Source organism: Eschscholzia californica, unplaced genomic scaffold, assembly GCF_041429995.1.
Source record: "Eschscholzia californica isolate CP2 unplaced genomic scaffold, dmEscCali1.0.p SCAF_6, whole genome shotgun sequence".
NCBI lineage: Eukaryota > Viridiplantae > Streptophyta > Magnoliopsida > Ranunculales > Papaveraceae > Eschscholzia > Eschscholzia californica.
The window spans coordinates 24,771,344-24,790,718 of record NW_028238483.1 but is presented as its reverse complement, the minus strand read 5'-3'; the positions used below and the strand labels follow the sequence as shown (position 1 = coordinate 24,790,718).

At 34.6% G+C, this 19,375-nt stretch overlaps 3 protein-coding genes and 1 long non-coding RNA gene across 4 annotated transcripts; 2 read left to right on the top strand and 2 right to left on the bottom strand.

Annotated features, from left to right (window-relative positions):
* Positions 1 to 3,382: 3,382 nt before the first annotated feature.
* On the bottom strand, positions 3,383 to 7,482 carry LOC147532807 (uncharacterized). The gene is made up of 4 exons (XR_015227719.1): positions 6,606 to 7,482; positions 5,857 to 5,951; positions 4,182 to 4,471; positions 3,383 to 3,726 (listed from the first exon to the last, which is right to left on the bottom strand). It is a non-coding gene; the product is annotated as an uncharacterized LOC147532807 (long non-coding RNA).
* LOC147532806 (heterogeneous nuclear ribonucleoprotein 1-like) lies at positions 7,113 to 8,622 on the top strand. The gene is made up of 2 exons (XM_086648282.1): positions 7,113 to 7,450; positions 7,760 to 8,622. Exons 1-2 carry the CDS (start codon positions 7,226 to 7,228, stop codon positions 8,465 to 8,467), a joined length of 933 nt encoding a protein of 310 aa, XP_086504408.1. The 5' UTR covers positions 7,113 to 7,225; the 3' UTR covers positions 8,468 to 8,622.
* Positions 8,623 to 15,075: 6,453 nt separating this feature from the next.
* Positions 15,076 to 17,104, top strand: LOC147532805 (putative F-box protein At1g23770). Its single transcript, XM_086649093.1, has one exon. The coding sequence runs from the start codon at positions 15,259 to 15,261 to the stop codon at positions 16,822 to 16,824; it is 1,566 nt and encodes a 521-aa protein (XP_086505219.1). The 5' UTR covers positions 15,076 to 15,258; the 3' UTR covers positions 16,825 to 17,104.
* Positions 17,105 to 18,370: 1,266 nt separating this feature from the next.
* LOC147532804 (uncharacterized) lies at positions 18,371 to 19,123 on the bottom strand. The gene has a single exon (XM_086649989.1). It carries the CDS (start codon positions 19,121 to 19,123, stop codon positions 18,371 to 18,373), a length of 753 nt encoding a protein of 250 aa, XP_086506115.1.
* Between the last annotated feature and the right edge of the window lie 252 nt (positions 19,124 to 19,375).

Sequence of the window (19,375 nt, the reverse complement as noted above, 5' to 3'; positions counted from 1 at the left end):
AATAAGAGGAATGAAATACAATGGCAATCCAACATTCATATCAAAAAAATACAGGACATCAAGCAAAGGCTGGAAATAGTTAAATTCTCTTACACGAACAGGAAATTCAATCAAGCGGCAGACAAATTGGCAAAATGGACAAGGAAGAGGAATAAGACGCAATCATGGAAGAATGTTCCTTATATAGTTTCTAATATGTATTGTAATAAGACTCTTAAGTTCTAGTTTTAATATAATTATCTATTTCAACAAAAAAAAAACAAAAAAAAAACACAAACTTTTGTATCAATATTCATGAACAAGATAAAAAAGAATCAAAACCCAAGATTTGAATTCAACAAACCTGAAGTAATTAGAGACATCTTCTTCTCTGAAAGTACTATTAGTAGGGAAAGTTAAGTAAATTTGTCTTGATCCTGGATTCATCATCATACCTCCAACTCTACTAAATTTGTTATGAACATCTTCTCCTCCTCCTAACATCAAAGCAACAGCTGCTGCTACAGCAACTCTGTAAAATCAAACGTACCCATATCTTAAAAGCAAACAAAATCAATCAAACAAATGAGAAAATGAAGAAAAAAGATTGAAATTTGAAATGGGTATACCTTTGATTTTCATTTTGTTGTTGTTGAAGCAAGAAATTCATACATTTTCCAGCTGAAGTAGGAGAACCAGAGTAAGGAAAAGCAGCAGCTGAAGCCATGAGCTGTGATCTCAATTGTTGTTGGGTTTTCGATGATCGAAGTAGAAACTCTTGTTCCATCGAATCAAGCTTGTTATTGTTGTTACTATTAGGTGATCCAACAACCATACCACCACCAATGGTGGAACCGAAATCATGAAGGAATCTGCAAGTGATGATGACAAGGAAGCAGTTAAAAGAAAGTTTTAGAGAGAGAAATAGTTTAAGAAGAAGATAAGAGATCGACGACTTTGAAGTTAGTGGGTAGAGAGAATTAGAGAAATATAAAATAAAGAGTAAATAAAATAAATAAATTGAAAAGTAAATTTTGTTTTAATTGATTTGACCACGTTGGGACTATAAAGATTTTTTGTGTCTCATCAAAGATATGGGAAGATACGGGCAAGGGCATTTCTGGCAGTAAATTGCCAGCTCACTAACGCCTAACGGTGAAAATGACGGAAAGATGAAAAAGGGGGTCATATTGAAAGCTGGTCATCTTTAGGGGGCCATTTTGGTCAGTTGGTCATCTTTAGGGGGCCAAAATAGAATTAACCCATACTTAAAAGATAATTACGTATGTCTCTTGACTCTCGTTACATTTCAACAAAACCCTAAATTTCCATTGGGTTTTCAAAGGTAACCGGGTATGTCTCTTTTCAACAAAAAAAAGATAACTAGGTATGTCTCTTATTACATTTCAACAAAAAAAATGCTTTAGAGCAATGGAGGCTTGCAAATGGGAGATTTCTATTTTATTTTTGGAGTTTTTAAAATTTTGGGAGTCCTCAATTAGAAGCTCCCAAATCCATATATAATTTGCTTATTGTGTTGCGATTGTGTGTATATGAGATTTAGTTTTAGTTTTCGACTCAATAATTGTTGACTTCAAACATAAACGTGTCAATAGCTTATTCCTATAAAAAATACAATTAAATGATAAAAAGTAGCAAAGGAAATATGAAGAACTAAAAAGTAAGAACAAATCAAACATAAAATAGAACAGGTCGGTAGGTAGCTCACATAGCCTCGAGACAAGGAGCCAGCCCCAACCAATGGATTTGGTCTCATGACTCTTTTTCTTGGACAAAGTAAATTAGCATTATTGGCTAGTCTTTTAGGTGCATGAAACTGGCTGCCAGTGCCCTAGCAAAGATATTATAAGCTTCTTCGGTTTTGAAGTAATACTATGTATAACAAAAAAGAGGTTTTGAAGTAATACTAAATTAATTAGAAATCATTTGTTTAACAAAAAGTATACTTAGTCCGTCTCTTGGGACTTTCACTTGAATCGCTCGTGAGAGAAATAAGAGTTTCTTTCTCCTGTCACATGTTCAGTCACGTGGAGAGAGAAACTCTTGTTTCTCTCACATGTGGTTCAAGTAGGAGTCCCAAAAGGCGGGTTGTGTAGCCTTGTTATTTGTTTAAGGCTGAAAGATTTTGTGGGGACAAAGACATCTTTCAAGTATTTAATATATAAAGTTTATAAACAAGTAATATTCCTTTTTTCTTATTTTTTTATTTGTCTTTGTTTTTTTAATAGTGATGTATTTATGTGCATCAATACTGAGAACATGTTCGTTAACAAGATAACAAATACAATATTTATATAACTTGCTCTACAGGTAATAAATTGAAACAAACGTAGAAAGAAAAACATTTTTTCCTTCACCCTACAACCTCATGTATCTTACAGAATTTTTTAATTTTACAAAGTGGAGAGAAATTATATGTCTTATTAAACAAAAGTAGTATTAGGGTGCCGTTTGATTTTCCACTCCCAAACATATCACATTATCAGTCGGGTCATGTTAGACCAAAATTACAACCCAAAATGGATTTTAGAAGAAACTGAAAAACTATGTTTACACAATATTTCTTTTTAGATTATCAAATATGTAAGGAGTTATCGAGTATTTATACAGTTTCTTCTTTTCAGATTATTTGACATACTCTATAAACAAAAAAAAGGTTATCTGACATACATAGTGGAACTTTTCAGCGCATTTGTCCTCCCTATATTAACAATTGAAATGCTATTCAAGTTATATTAAAAAGAATGAACAAATGAAGAGTTGATCCATTTAACTCCGAAAAACTTGTGAAAATACGAGGTTCAAATTAAGATTTCATAAGTTTTTACAATAGGGAAGCTTGGAAGAAATAAGTTATCTTTGTAACAAGTTGTTTCGCCAAAAACTTATCTGGATGATCTTGAATCAAATAACAAATAAGATTTTAAAGACAGTGGATAAGAAATTTGTGAAGGGATTAGAATGTGTTTTCGTCTTAATAATATTTTGAACCAAATAACCAATAAGAAATTTGAGTATGAGAAAACATGGTTTGGGTAGAAAGTTATTTGCAAACACCTTTGTTAAACAATTGATGCAAGGAACATGAATTTTTTCATTTTCACTGGTTAATAAGGGAACAATAACCTGCAACTCAATATACAAAATTTGAGAGATTTGCCAATAGGAGCAGCTCAAGCCCAGTTTTACTAACAAATGTTGGGGGTCTTGACATTGAAAATGTTTGACATATACTTAAACATATAAATTCATCATATAAATTGAAAATACTGGGGCAATGCGTTAGTTAAACACTACTACTTCGCCTCAAACCTCGTAATAGAATCAAAGAAAAAATTCGCAAGAATAAAAATACTGAGCACTAAGAATAAATAATTCAGAATAAAACCAAGACAACCTTCACAATCATCTAATATCTAGCAATATTTCGAGTACAATCTCAACAGAATCTTCATTTTTTCTGCAAGTATGATAAATTGATGAGTTTTTCAGAATTATTCGATAAAAGAACTGATACTGGAAAAAAGATGCTCACTATAAATCAAGAATTGTAAAAACAAAAACAGATTAATTTTGTATATAACAACTTGAGATCAATTGTTCGAACAAAGAAACATCAGAACAGAATGCGTCGGACATTCAGGACATATTGCTATAATTTGCCAGGAGACCTCTCTGTTCACCATCCAGTTATGCACATGATCTATAAGATAAAGAAAAATGCCCCTGAAAACATTATTATGTAGATGTTAATGTTCTAAACCAAGACACAAGAAGAAAAAAAAATAGTAATAAGAACAACAAAATATATGAACTTCTGAATTATATCTTCTCATAAATGGAATGAGCCACAAAAACAAACTTTGAACCATATGGTGCATAGCCGCTACACTTTTAAATATATATTTTAGCAAACAACTTTAGTTACACGACATGATAGTCGGAGAAAGAAAGCATTCTAGCAACAAAATTTACATCTACATCCTTGTACATATAAGGCTCACACATGTGTTGAAGTCTAGATAAACCACACTTGTCACAATAACATACATATTCTTAGTGAAAAATGTAGATCCCTCAAAAACGAAATAAGACAATATGTGCCCAAGTCCTAAGCAAATGAAGATACATACAGTTGATGAGTTATACCCGCTAAGCTATCAATCTATAGGAACTCTTACCTCTAATTGTGTCCACCCTTTCTTTTTCAAGCGTCTGGTTGGGTCGTTGTTCTCTTTAAAATTATAGAGAATTTGTCACAACTATACTTCAAATTGATTAGATCTCAATAGTTAGTTCTATTCAATTTTGGTTTCTGCCTCAAAGTATGTCTTCATTCAGTTGTAAATTGACCCTATACATACTTTACAAGTTATCTTTTCATACCTCTGCTCACTAATGCTTCACACACATGATTCACGGTAAATAATACGCCGTTTGCACAAGCATAGATAGCATCAAATTTTCCACTCTACACCAAAAGCAACATGTGGATAACATATAAGAAAATATCCAAGAAATTGAGTAACAACTGATACTCTTTCAAAGAGTTCAATGAGTAACATAGATAAAGGAAGACCGCAAATTCCAAACTTATGAGAAAACCCAGTTATAATGTTGTTAAAGCACACAATCAAACTATAATTTCTCAACTTGCGTACTCCTTTATCTCTAGAGAGCCACACAAAGTCCAACAAGTTGGCAATTCTCCTCGGTTCAAGTATAATTTATCCCAAGGACAATGTTACTATAAGAAAAGAATAATAAATGATTATTTCTCGCAAAAGTCTTAAACAAACAATGAAGTACACAAGATGAGAAAATATATAAATAAATAAGATAACCATATTGAAGTGATGCATATTCTTCGTTGTTTGTTGATCACAACGTAATTAAATTTTGCCTTATCAGTAATGCCCGAAACAAATATATAAAACTTTCAATTGTGATAATCATTAAAAAAACGAACTCATAGGTTTATGTAACTAAATGCTCTTTCTTATTAGAATACCATATAACATGCTAAAGCAATCTCAGAAGAAAAAAAAGTGGATTTCCACGCCTATATTATCCATGGAGGGATAAGACAGCAGAAAGATCATAGTATCCTACACAAGTAAATAGTACAAGATTTAGAGAGTGGTTATATGGTACATTTCTTAAAATTTAATAAATAACCAACTAACTAAAGCAATTGAGATCACTGCAAATAGTACCATCATATTTTAGTTAAATGTATAAGAAAATATTTGATAACATAAGATGTTTCCTGCATCTAAATCATTTTTTTACCCGCTATAATTACTATCTATAATTAAGTATCACCACGAGTAGAAGCCTTGTTGGTTGGGAAACTTTTATCTGGCCGGCAATGGAGCCAGTCATTAAGAAACCCTATAGAGTTGCCATTACCACAGATTTGCACAACCACACTATTAGAATGAACTGTACACGTGAACAAGTTTGTAATACCATAAGTTCAAGTATATTGCATTTTATATTGAGCATGAGATAACAACTTTATCGTCTACGAATAAAAAAAAATGGGACAGACGAACATAAATCCCTTTTCTCGTTGGTACTTTATTGTTCATAAGTTACGATCAGTCTGACTTCCAGACTCGCTCGTATGAAGTCGACCCCGCAACCTCACCAACAATTAGGGAGAAGAAAGATGCAGTTGATTATGAGATATAACTCAATTTGTAAAGACTATGAACTAAAGATAATGGCAACAACAAGTGTTTGCTTTTTAAACATACCCTATTCGTGGCTTCCAAAACTAATTATAAAACTATTACAAAGATAAACGGGAATTGGGAGAAATATGAAGAAGGGTCTGATTATGAAACCTACCTTCTTGATGGATTCTACTGTTTCAAGTCCAATTCCATCTCCACCGAATGAAGCTGCTAGAATCAGTATACTTGGAGATTCATTTTATGATAAATCTGATAGGGAGATAAAAGTAAATATATTAGTAAGTAAACAATCTTCACACCTTGTGGAAGTAAATCTATTCAAAATAGTAAATAATCTTCAAGTAGTCAAATGATATCAACAACTTAAAATAATGAGTGAAACATCGGAGCCCGGAGGAAGTTGGATTAAAGTAATATGATGATTTCACCATTCAAGATTCATGATCTTCATATAAAAATGAAATTATAAAACAATTTCCAATTAATCCAAATTTAGACTTCTTCAGTTTGCTAACAAAAATTTTCTTTTAGGCATTATCATTATCAGAAAACTCACAAAATGAAAGAGATGGGGAGAAGAGGAATGGGAAAGGTTCATGCAAGTATGCAATGATTTGGAAGATGGTAATCTGAAGTGAGATGAGACCCTTACAACCATTTTCTCACAACCACGGGAGTCTAACAAGTAGCACTAAGTCACTGCAGGACTCCGACCATGACTGAATTGGAGAAGATGAACTTTAATTTTTTACACACCAAATCTCAAATCAATCATTTACCCATAAATCTGGTTTAGCAAACAAATCCATGAAGGAAGAAACAATGTGGTAGAGAGAGAGACATGTAATTACTATCTAGGGTATCCTGAATACAGAATTAAGGTTACAAAAGTATATATCTTACCTTGGATGATTGAAGACCTAGATAATCAACAAAACATGTTAGCTTTGAATAGAAGCACAGAGACAAAAAGATTTATATGAAGAATGTAGATCATTATACACTTTCTTAAAGAGAGAAAATTCTACATCAAAACCAGCTTCATTAGAAACAAAGGAATACTAAGATCTCTGTTTGCAGGAATTAGGAAACGAATTCGGGTTGACCGTTCAATGGATGAATTGAGAGAATGAAGAGATTCTTATTACTTGGAAATATGTGGTCTTACTCATTATCAATATAGTCTCTATGAATCTTACTTTGTCATTGACTCATTGGGAGAATTTAGAAACACCAAAAAGACAAAACTGTAAAATAACACAATATTGAAAAAAATGGACTCCTAGCTAAGAAGATTGGTTAGAATCATCTAGGTAAATATCCCTAAAAGATAGCATCATTGTTGATATTTAAATATCCCTAAAAGATCTCTTTAGTATATATATTAGGTTCAGGATTTACTTGACTTCTAACAGCAGAAAGTTTGCTTCAAAAACCCTAAACCCTATTTTTCTATTATTTACTTTCTCTGGCATTGAAGACAAGAGTTAGAGAGTGGTTGTTGTTTCAATTTGTTTTCTATAATGGAAGTAGATTTGGTTAAGCTTTTTGTGGGAGGAATTTCAAGAGAAACTGAAGAGAATCACTTGATTGATTACTTCAGCAACTATGGGGAGGTTGTTGAATCAACTGTTGTTAAAGATAGAATAACTGGTAATGCTAGAGGATTTGGGTTTGTTCTATTCTCTGAACCATCTTCTGCTCATAATGCTCTTCAAGAAAATAATCATGTTCTTAATGGAAGAATGGTAACATTATCTCTCTCAATCTTATGCCACTTGCTTTGTTTGTTTATTTTATATTTTATTCTTAACCATAGTTTTTTTTCTTTAATTAAGTCAATGGGTATTGGTATCATTGGTTTAGGATTTTGATTAATTGCTTTTGTTATAAATCTAATTAGTGATTATTTTTTTTAAAGTGGAGTTCTATTTAATTTGATTTCTGTTTTTTTTTTTCATTATAATCTTTTGATATTCAATATAAATATTGAACTAACTGTGGAATTTATTGATTGGGTGTTTTGAATTTTGGTAAATTGGATTCTGTTTAAACAGATACAAGTGAAAAGAGCATACCCGAAAGATGTTAATCGAAGACAGAGCGTTGTAGATGTAGATGATAATAAAGGGTATAATACTAAAAAGATTTTTGTGGGTGGATTGTCGAATAACACACACGAAGAAGAACTTAAGCAATATTTCGGAGATTTTGGTAACATTACAGATGCAGTTGTAATGTATGACAGTGAAACTCGAAAACCTAGAGGTTTCGGATTTGTATCTTTCGACACTAAAGAAGCTGTAGATAATGTTATGCAGAAAAATCACTACAAACTGAATGATAAAGTAGTGGAAGTGAAAAGAGCTGTACCTAGAGAAGAGTACAACAATGGACATATTTTTTATAAGAAAAACAGTCAAATTGTTTCTCCAATTAGAGGATCTCCATTCATCATTCATCCTTCGTGTGTTTACCCCAACTTCTATCCTAGGGTTGGATTAGCCTTTGGTGGATTTATCCCAGTTTATAGTTATGCATACTGTGGACACATGTATGGATCTTATGGAGGATATGGTTATGGTAGTTATTATAATTGTGGCCATTGGAACACATTTCTAGGAAATTCGATTAGTTATGCAGGCAATCATCCTCGTTTTATGCGTAATGTTTTATCATCTTGTGAGATACAGGAGAGCAATGGGCCTGTTAATGGAGAAGAGACTAATGGAGAAGACATCCGTAAAACCGATGAATGGAGTTGATTTTTATCAGTTTTTTTGCATTGTTGAAGTCTATTTTATTAGACTTTTCAGTATTTTCTAATGTAAAGAAAGTACAATTTTTAATAAGTTATCAAATTTTACTAAGGTGTGAGATTTTTCAACTGAATGCTGAATTATATCAAACTGTTTCATGCTACTCTACCATTTTGTGCACCTTTCTTTCGATTGGCACATACAATTGAGGAGGACCTAGTAAGTGGTACTCTTATTGGTACTAACCTTGTTTTCGAAATCGTTATAATATCCAAATAGACTAATGAAACAAGAGAATCATAACACTAAGAAACTCGACTGGTTACGCCTTCACGTTGTGAAGTTCTCTTTTCAAATGTTCAATGGACTATTTATGAACTGGTTGATTTTGACCCATTTTGCAAGGCACTCTCTTGTTTGTTTCTGCTGGCGAAATCTATTATGGGGCTGCAAACTGCTCGTCGTGAACCATGACTCTTCGATAAGCTCAAAGACATCTCTATGACCTATATAGCATGCTATACGGAGTCTGTTTTATACAGTGGCAGAACCATCGGTGGCATTGTAGCCCGACCTAGCCACCAGAATTTAAAATAGGGTATTCACAGTGTTAGAAAGATGATAAAACTTTCTTCCTCCATCTCCAAGGTGAAGGATTCAATCATCCCCTTATGATTTATTTTGTTGATGGGAAATATGTCAATCTAATTTATTACCAACCATAACTTTTATTTGTTGGAAATGTGATTCCAGTTATAAAATGGATTTAGATAATATATCTTCTTCTTCTTGAGACTCGTCCCATGAAACCAATCTTTTTTAATTTTGGAAAAATGCATATAGCTAGGATGGGATTGCATAGTTGCATTTTCACTCCTTTGTGAGAAGACATGCTTAGTCGTTTACCTTGCTTAATGTCCCTTCCTAATGAACTTAAGATAAAAAAAGTTCTCGTATTTGTTATCTATCTTTCAATAATAATTTGTGGAGAAATAAAGTTGAGGCTAAACTCCATCTCAATGAAGAGAGAACATGAAATGTAGTCTGGAAAGATTAGTTTCTTTTTTGTTGGGAGCTTAAGAGAATAAGACTTTACACGATGTAACCAGACCACATACCACGGTATATACTCCTCGTCAGTCCTTGTGCCTAAAACAAAAGAACGAAATGTCTGGAAGCAGAGAACGGAGGGCCCGGAAGAACATAACTGAACCTCCTGATTCGTTAGGCAACATGTGAAGTTTTATACCTAATTTCGACAAGTTTGGTATTTCTTCAGCATAGATGGGTAATCTATTCCTTCTCAATCAGGATGATCTTTTGACCATGACTTCTTGTAAATGGATACCTTTTGACCGTGACTTCAAGTAGGCTGTGAAGGCCAGATTATAAACCATGACTTCTAGTATTTTGAAATTATTGACATTGCAAACAATTTAAAGGCATGATATCAAATTAAAGGCATATTCGAGGCAAAGTAAGTCATGATAAAATAGTTTTTAAGAATCTACTATTTTTCCGTCGTGATCAAATGGTATTTGAAAATCTATTATTTTAGATGAAACTCTTAACACATTTGAAGAAAGCAAATCAAAAAGTTTTTAGAGAGATAAAGTGGCATAGTAGTATTTGAAAAAAATCCTAAAACTAAAGGCTTCACATTTAAAGATGATAAGAAATGCACACAAGATCTTCACTTTTGAGTTCAAGACAAAAAAGGCAGGTTTAATCTGAACCATTTAAAAGGAACTGTCCAGATTGAATCTAAACTCATCTTTCTACATATACTTGTCAACGACCTTGCTCAGAAAATTGGGTTGCCTAGCATTCCCAATATAGAAAATTGGGTGTTTATTGATTAGGTTTTTCTTTATCATGTTAATCGAAAACAAACAGAGCGTTGTACATGATAATAAAGGGTATAACACTAAGAAGATTTTTGGGTAGATTGTCGAATAACACACACGAAGAAGAACTTAAGCAATATTTTGGAGATTTTGGTAACATTACAGATGCAGTTGTAATGTATGATAGTGAAACTCGAAAACCTAGAGGTTTCAGATTTGTCTCTTTCGACACGAAAACCTAGAGGTTTCGGATTTGTCTCTGTCGACACTAAAGAAGCTGTAGATAATGTTATGCAGAAAAACCACTACAAACTGAATGATAAAGTAGTGGAAGTGAAAAGAGCTGTACCCAGAGAAGAGTACAACAATGGACATATTTTTTATAAGAAAAACAGTCAAATTGTTTCTCCAATTAGAGGATCTCCATTCATCAATCATCAATCAAACTCAAAACTCATCTTTCCACATATACTTGTTATTTAGCAAATGAAATGTCCATCCCCATGTCAAGAAATTTTTGTATCTGCTATGTGTTAAACAATAGTTAGTCCACAAACTTGTCTAAGGTCGTGTTTGGTTTAGCTTAAAATCAACAAATAAGCAGTTTTTAGCTAATTATTAAGTGCTTATCGATTTAATCGCGTTGGGAGGAAAAAAGCTAAGGCTCTTTAAAAGCCGTCAAAAGGCCAAAAAGCAATAGCCACAAATTGTGGCTTCTGCTTACGAGATATTTCTCACGACAAAAATTAACTCTCTCTTTCTACGCTTCTCTAACTTTCATCGAAAGGGAAAATAGAAAGTAAAAAGAGGGGATTGAAGCTTTTGGGTTTGGATCCTTTTTATCATTTGGATGGGTTGTTTCTTTCAGTTGTTTGAACCAGTTACTTGTCACATCTAGTGATTGTTGTGAAGGTTAAAAAATTGTCTGGTTTGTTGCATCAAAGAGATCGACGATAGGTTAAAAAATGTTGGGGATAAAGAATAATTAAACAAACAACTTCACTTCAATTGTTGCAAGTAAGATTAAGGTATTATATATTTTTTTCCATTATGTTAATGGAAGACAGAGCGTTGTAGATGATAATAGGGTTAATTCCGTTTTGGCCCCCAATTTGTGACCAACTAGTCGTTTTGGCCCCCAATTGTGTCCTGCAGTTCGTTTTGGCCCCCATATGTGTCCGACAGTTCGTTTTGGCCCCAAATTTTTGTTAAATGTACCATTTTTGCCCTTGTGGCATTTCTGTAATTTTTCTTAATGTTTTTTCCAATTTTTTTTTTCATTTTACTTTTTCTTTTCTCTCTTTAATTTGCAAGGTATTTCTCTCTCCTCTCTCTCTTCGTATTGTTCCCATCTCATTTCCCAATACCCTTTCTTCCTTTACCACTAACCACCACATCACCTACCTTCTTCATTTTTGTTTAACTGATTTCTGGAGCAAATTGAAAGGATTTTTCAGGGTTATTGCCATTTGAATCACTATTTCTCTTTTTTAGAATATCTATTAATCTTTTGATCAAGTAAGGAGAAATAGCTATTAAAGGATGACAACTAATGTTGACGCCAAAGAAAGATGGAAATGGGATGATAGTTGTGCCAAAGAAAGATGGAAATGGGATGATAGTTGTTGGTGTAGATGCCTTCTTAGCAAGTGTTCAACTATTAGTTTAATCCATGTCAAACAAAAGGTTTCTTTTGCTCCTGTTGCATGTGAGTTCATCTTTCTCTAGATCCTAATTAGCAAAATATTTGATTTAATTGTAAATTCCTGTTCTAAGTGAAGAGTATTTGTAACCAAACATAAAAAGCACAAGAAACCTGCCATAAACAAGAAGAATCTCTGCTCCAACATGTGCATCTTTTGTTTTATTGATGTTGAATATGGCTAACCTAGCATTGACTGGTCGTTACCAAATTGAGTTTTTCGTTTCCCATCAAAGGGGTTTTCCTCCAAACTCATATAATCAATTGTTAATGAAATCATTCATCGAATCATACAATAGAAGAACTAATCGGAAAAGACTACCTTAGGGGTTTTTCTATTTTGGAACAGTAATGAGAAAATTGGGTTTAGAGAGAAAAACTGAAGGATTTTAGAGAGAGAAAGACAGAAATTGAAGATGAAGACTGAAAGAGAGCAGTGAAGATAAACATTAAATTTCTTCGTAACTCCATATGTTCTTCATATTTGTTTCCAGATTTGTTCTTATTTTCAAATGTGTTCTCCAAATTTGGTCTCCTTAAAAAAAAAAAAAATTCTTGCGTTTTTTTTTTTTGCAAAGTATATTTAGAGATTTTTTTTTCTTGAAGAGGATGATGTTAATGGAGATTTCTTGGTATTTGCAATGGAAGAGAAAGGGACGAGAAAGAAAGAGTACATAATAAAGACAGAAAAAACCAAGAAATAGGAGTATAAATTAAAAGAATTGGATAAAAAAAGAATAAATAAAATTACAGAAATGCCACAAGGGCAAAAATGGTACATTAGCAAAAATTTGGGGTCAAAACGAACTCTAGGACACATATGGGGGCCAAAACGAACTGCCAGGTCACAAATTCGGGACACGGAATTAACCCATGATAATAAAGGGTATAACACTAAGAAGATTTTTGTGGGTGGATTGTCAAATAACACACACGAAAGAAAAACTTAAGCAATATTTTGGAGATTTTGGTAACATTACAGATGCAGTTCTAATGTATGATAGTGAAGCTCGAAAACTTAGAGGTTTCAGATTTGTCTCTTTCGACACTATACTTGTCAACGACCTTGCTCAAAAAATTGGGTTGCCTAGCATTCCCAATATAACAAATCAGTTTTACAGTTTCTCCCACCATCTCAACGGTTATAATTCTTATACTTAATTTTTGAGTTATCTTTGCTCATTTTCGCATAATTAGTTTGTTTCAATATGCTCAACAACCTGATACAAATATAGAATTTGAATCATAATTTAGAAATGAACTAACCAAATTCACATGCAAATTTTTGTGACTGGTCATACATGTTAGTGGTGGTAAATATAAAAGTGAAATTATATGCTCAAACCCTTGGATATTTCTTTGTTTTTTTTGCGTGGTTTGTTATTTAGCAAATGAAATGTCCATCCCCATCTCAACAAATAAAAAATAAAAAAAATGTCCATCACCATGTCAAGAAATTTTAGTATCTGCTGTGTTAAACAATAGTTAGTCCACAAACTTGTCTAAGGTCGTGTTTGGTTTAGCTTAAAATCAACAAATAAGCAGCTTTTAGCTATATATTAAATGCTTATCGATTTATTCGCGTTTGGAGGAAAAAAGCTAAGACTTTTCAGCCAAAAAGCAAAAGCCACAAATTGTGGCTTCTGCTTTCTGCTTTTGCGGGAAGCAACACACGAGATATTTCTCGCGACAAAAGTTAACTTTCTCTTTCTAAGCTTCTCTAACTTTCATCGAAAGGGAAAATTGAAAGTAGAAAGAGGGGATTGAAGTTTTAGAATTTGGATCATTTTTATCATTTGGATGTGTTGTTTCTTTTAGTTGTTTGAACCAGTTAATTGTCACATCTAGTGATTGCTGTGAAGGTTAAAAAATTGTCTGGTTTGTTGCATCAAAGAGATCGACGATAGAGTAAACCATTAGATTAAAAAAGATGGAACTCATCTAAAGATAAAACATATAAAATTGTCTGGTTGGTTGCGTTTATAGTTTACTCCACTGGCAGAACAATCTTTAACCTTTTATAGTACAATTTTCTCAAGGTTTAGTAGTGTTCCTTATTTTTGCCAAATGACTTCTGTTAATTTCTATGAATGGAACAATACGTCCCAGAGAATATTGCCAAACGATCAAAATTGCTTTTCTTAAGCACTTGAAATTAAATGCGAAAAAAAAGGTAGTGCAAACAGATTTCGGTTTCCCAAATGAGGCCTCACATAATATATATTGATCATATCTATTTGTCAACAATTTTAGGTAGAGGCTGATGTAAAATGGAAACAAAAAATACAACAATTACATTTTTAATCAAATTAATAGACAATATATATGATTTTAGCCAAGTAAAAACTTTCATCTAAGTATTCAAAATATCTTATTACACTTCGAAATTCACATAATTTATTACGTAGTTTTATTGTTAAGCTGTATAATCCTCACTGATATTCAAAACAAAAACCCTGTAAACAAAACGAAGTGATCAAACAGAAGAAAAATGAACATAACTGATTACAAAAACATCCAAAATATAGGAAGATAACATAAGAGGAACACATATTTATATTCCTTGGAACTGAGGGAACCTTACAGATATATCCAGGAAGAAGCCCGATTCTTTAGCGAAAATAAATTTTCACACACGTCTTTTCATGAAAGTGTCTGTTCAGGCTAGATTGAAGGTCTTGACAATACCGATACCTTCGCTCCGGTCGCTAAATTAGTGACTGTTCGGATCCTTCTATCTATTGCGCCCATCAAAGGATGGACGTAAACAATGTCCTTCTCCAAGGTGACCTGAGATTAAATCTCTTCACATAAACTGCTCGTCGTGCACCATGAATCTTGGATAAGCTCAAACACATCTCTATTCTCTATATAGCCTGTTATATGTATGTTTTATACAGTGGCAGAACCAGTGGTGGCATTAATTGTAGCCGGAGCCTGGCCACCAGATTCTAAAATAGATTGTTCAAAGTGTTACAGATAAATTCTAGGAGGTAAGATGGTAAAACTTACAACCCAACCAAACACTTAAAAGCTCAATTTCACATGTGAAAGAGTTTACAGTCTTTCCCATAAGAAAACATTGATTTTCCCATCTTACCTTTCCCCATATATCAATTATCAAACGAACCCTAAAGTCTAAAACCATGACTTTCAAGTTGCAACCGACCTTTCAGTCTTTCACAACACAGGTTTATTTTTATCGATAGCTCTCCTCTTTCTCTCTCTAGTTTCTGCCCTGAAGAACCATGAAATTGAGAATTAGGTCACTCGAGTCCAAAGAAACTCTCAAAATCCAAACACCATCTCCTTCTTCTCTTCAAGATCTTAAAGACGCAATCGCCGAAAAGATATCAGCTTCATCTGAAAATCTACTTGTTTCTCTTAATCGGAAAGACAGAATTGATTCCTCTCCTCGCGAATCTCTTCAGTCACTCGGCATCTTTTCCGGCGATTTGATTTTCTACACTCTTAACCCTAACGGGTTCTCTTCAGGAAATACCCAAATCCAAATTCAGAGTCCCCAGCAAGAAATTCATCCGATTCGTCCAATTGAAACCACAGAAAAAGGTGAGACTTCAAATTTTTCTTCTAATTCTGGTCTTAATTGTGGAAACATGGGAGAAACCATTGTTGTAGGTTCAGTAGAAGGAAACCCTAATGAGAAAACCGTAGAAAAGGGGGAAAGTTCAGTTTCTTCATATAATTCTGATTACGTATCTGGAGGAGGAAATGAGGAAACCCTAATCTTACCTCCAGAAGATGAAATTGTGGATGATGAAAACATGAAAATGTTAGTTGAAAAAACATCTTCAATTCCTTGTTACTTGAGCAAGGTTTTGAAAGCAGAGGTAGGAAACATTGAGGGTGATTATAAGCTTTTGATTGTTGCTGTTCATGCTGTACTATTAGAATCTGGGTTTATTACTTTTGATGCCAAGACACAGAAGAAAATCGATGGGTTTCATCTTCCCCAAGGATGGGCATCGAAATCTGGTACATTATCTGTGCAGTATACAGTCCCTGAGCTCTTGGGTTCTGGTAATGGTGATACAGTAGAAACTGTTGTTTTGAAGTTTCAAACTTTTGGGAAGTATTTGAATGTTCATGGGATTTTAACCCAAAAAGGTAAAAACTTTCACAAATTGTGCTTGGATAAATCGAATTTCATACCCGCCATAAGTTTTTTTTGGTTAAACAGTGATTCTATTGACAAAATGGAGCTAGAAGATTTGTCTTCTTCAGATTCAAAATCATCCCATGAAACCAAAGTTTTTGAGTTTTGGAAAAATGCGAAAGATGGGCTCGCATTGCCACTCTTAATTGATCTTTGTGAGAAGACAGGGTTAAGCCTTCCACCTTGCTTTGTGCTACTCCCAACTGAACTTAAGATCAAAATACTCGAAAGTCTCCCTGGTGTTGATATTGCAAGGACGGGTTGTGTTTCTTCGGAATTGAGATATCTGGCTTCAAATAATGATTTATGGAAACGGAAGGCTAAGGAGGAGTTCAACCTAAATACAGAGAGAACACTAAATGATTATTGGAAAGGTAAGTTTGCTTGGCATTGGGAGCGTAGGAGAAAAGCAACAAGGTGGATGCAACCGTATCGAATACCCCCATCTATAATCCACGATCCGTTGTTAGTCCCAATGCGTGGAAGGAGAGATCGAAATCCTTTAGGCTCTCCTTTCATAATTGGTGGAGACCATGATCTATTTCCTGCACCTTTCGGAAGTGCTCCTATGTATAGGTTTTCACAGAGGCGGCGAAGTTTCATACCTGATTGCAACCTCGGTGGGTTTAGTGGGTAGTCTTCGTATTCGGAATTTCTTCAGCACCGAGTGTCCTTGTCAAGCAAGCACGGAGATTATGGTACCTAAATAATCAAACTATATGTTTTATTTCCTTCGCAGTTAGTTACTCTTTTTTACTATATGCATAATTTGAGTTCTTGTTTACATTTTTAATACATATCTTGTTTTATACTGTCTAAAGACCTATAGTAGAGATATCTTGTGCTTGTATAACCTGAATCATATATGTGATCTTGGTTTATGTATCAACTTATTTCATGTTTAAATGAGTTTAGCATAATACGTATCTTTTGTACGGGTGATTTAATTTCCTTAGTACCCCATATTCTGCCTTGCGATTTATACTATTTAAGTTTTATTAGCTAGGGAACAAGAACTTAGTTACATCGTCAATTATAGATTTGTTCTATTGACATCTCTTAACTAACTTAACTTAATGGTTCGTCCGGTAAGTTTCCGGTGCCTTGTCATGTCCCTGTACGACAAGATCCTTGTGCCTTCACCTGCTCCTGTTCCCAAGCAAAGCTTGGATTTTCAGTTAGGCCTTTGTCCGCGGTCTAACCTTTCATATTGAAATTCTTGCCATTGTTGGTGGTGAAAATAGGATTTGCACAATTTAGGTTCGTGGGCAATGCGAAATCACTCTCTCTCTCTCTCTCTCTCTCTCTCTCTCTCTCTCTCTCTCTCTCTCTCTCTCTCTCTCTCTCTCTTTAATTCGTTATGTCTCGAACAGCGGCCCTCTCACTCTCTCGGCCAGTCCCTGATAGCAAAGACTTGGTTCAAGTCTTTAGGCCAAATGGGACAGTGTGTCCGCGGTAAAACTCAGTGTGCCCCTAACACTTTCTTTTTGTGCATAAATCAGCAGGTTTTAGGAAAACCCGAAACCCAAACGAAAAAAGACAAGGAAAATAAAACCGACCCAAGGTCTTACAAGCTAGCAACTAGCAAACAACAAGAACAAAAGAAACTAAAACAAGCTATTTCACTCTTCTCCTTAAAATGCCATTTTTGTCTTCAAGGACCATCCTCTGAATGTCCTCTCCCAACGCTGCCACACTAATGAACTCAATACTTTGACCATGATGCTCTAGAAAGCAAGTCAGCCACACTATTTGCTTCCCTGAACACATGCTTGACAATGCAACCTTCAAGCATTCCCATAAGGTTCCTGATGTGCTGCCAAAGAAACAAGGATTTCCAAGGAGGTTTCAGCCCCAATTTGTTAAGAAGTCCATGAACCATCATAGAGTCAGTGGCCACTATAGCCTTCTTGAACCCATGATGAATAGCAAGCTCAATACCTGCCTTAACCCCCTCAAGGTCATGATGGAGAACACTAACTGGTTTGGAGCCACCACAAACAGCAGCAATAACTTCACCATGACAGTCCCTCAAAATGCTTCCAAAATCCAAACCCAGCTCTTTCAAGACAATAGGAGCCATCAGAGTTAATCATAATAGTACCAGCTGGGGGTCTGATCCCTTTGCAAATAGTGACCTTTGCTGCTACAAAAACCCAATGCAGGTTCCAATTCATAGCAACCTACCTGTTCCTGCTGTTGTCCCTAGTGCTTCTGTCTACTCTAGACATTTTAAGCTTCACATCCAAAATAATTCTCTGGAAAACCTCATCACTGCTGCCCACTAACCCAGAAAACACTCTTCTATTCCTTTCACCCCAAATATGGTAAAAGAAGCAATTAAAAGTAAGCTTACCCAGCAAAGCAAAGTTGTCTTTTCCAGCAAAAGTAGCCAGACACCAAGCAATCTCCTCATCCCAGCGAACATTTAGCATACTCAAGAGCTTCTGCCAAATAGAACAAGAGAAATCGCAGTTGAAGAAAAGATGGCAATCATCCTCTTCATAGTCACCACAAAGGACACAAATACCATCAACAGCCAGGCCCCAAGACTGCAACCGCTTCTTAGTCTTCAAAGCTCTGTGCATTCCCAACCAAGAAATAAAACTGTGCCTAGGGATGTTGTGACTAAACCACACTAGAGAAACCCAAGGAACAGTGCAGTTGACATCTCTAATAGCCTGATAGGTACCCTTAACTGAGTACACCCCGGAATCACTAGCAGCCCAAATTAGGGTATCCTCACCACCCCCAAGAGGCACTTCCCCAAGCTTAGAAGCAATAGGCTCAAGAGGGCCAGCAACCATAGAAGGAACCACCCATTTACCATAATCAATGCAACAGCTAACCTTGGCATCACTATGAAGTCTGCTGTCCATCCTGAAAAAATCATTCTGAAAATCAAACAAGACCCCCATTGGATGCCAATTATCCATCCAGAAGCTAATGTTCTGACCATTGCCCTAACACTTACCAAGGCCTATCTGCCCTATCATGATCGTGGATTCATGACATATTAGAAAGAAAGTCACCATTCTTCCAACATCTTTAACTGGTACAACACACTATGAGGAGATGGATCCTGGGTAGGCCACATAATAGGAACTCACTGAGAAAGCTGCTTCAATAGCTGGTGTCTATAGTCTCCAAGCTCCCATTTCAGTCTATAGACTATATTCTACAGCACC

Coding starts and splice junctions, on each gene's coding strand:
- LOC147532806 (XM_086648282.1), top strand. CDS start 7,226: ATGGAAGTAGATTTGGTTAAGCTTTTTGTGGGAGGAATTTCAAGAGAA. Junction 7,451..7,759: donor ATGTTCTTAATGGAAGAATG/GTAACATTATCT, acceptor CTGTTTAAACAG/ATACAAGTGAAAAGAGCATA.
- LOC147532804 (XM_086649989.1), bottom strand. CDS start 19,123: ATGGATAATTGGCATCCAATGGGGGTCTTGTTTGATTTTCAGAATGAT.
- LOC147532805 (XM_086649093.1), top strand. CDS start 15,259: ATGAAATTGAGAATTAGGTCACTCGAGTCCAAAGAAACTCTCAAAATC.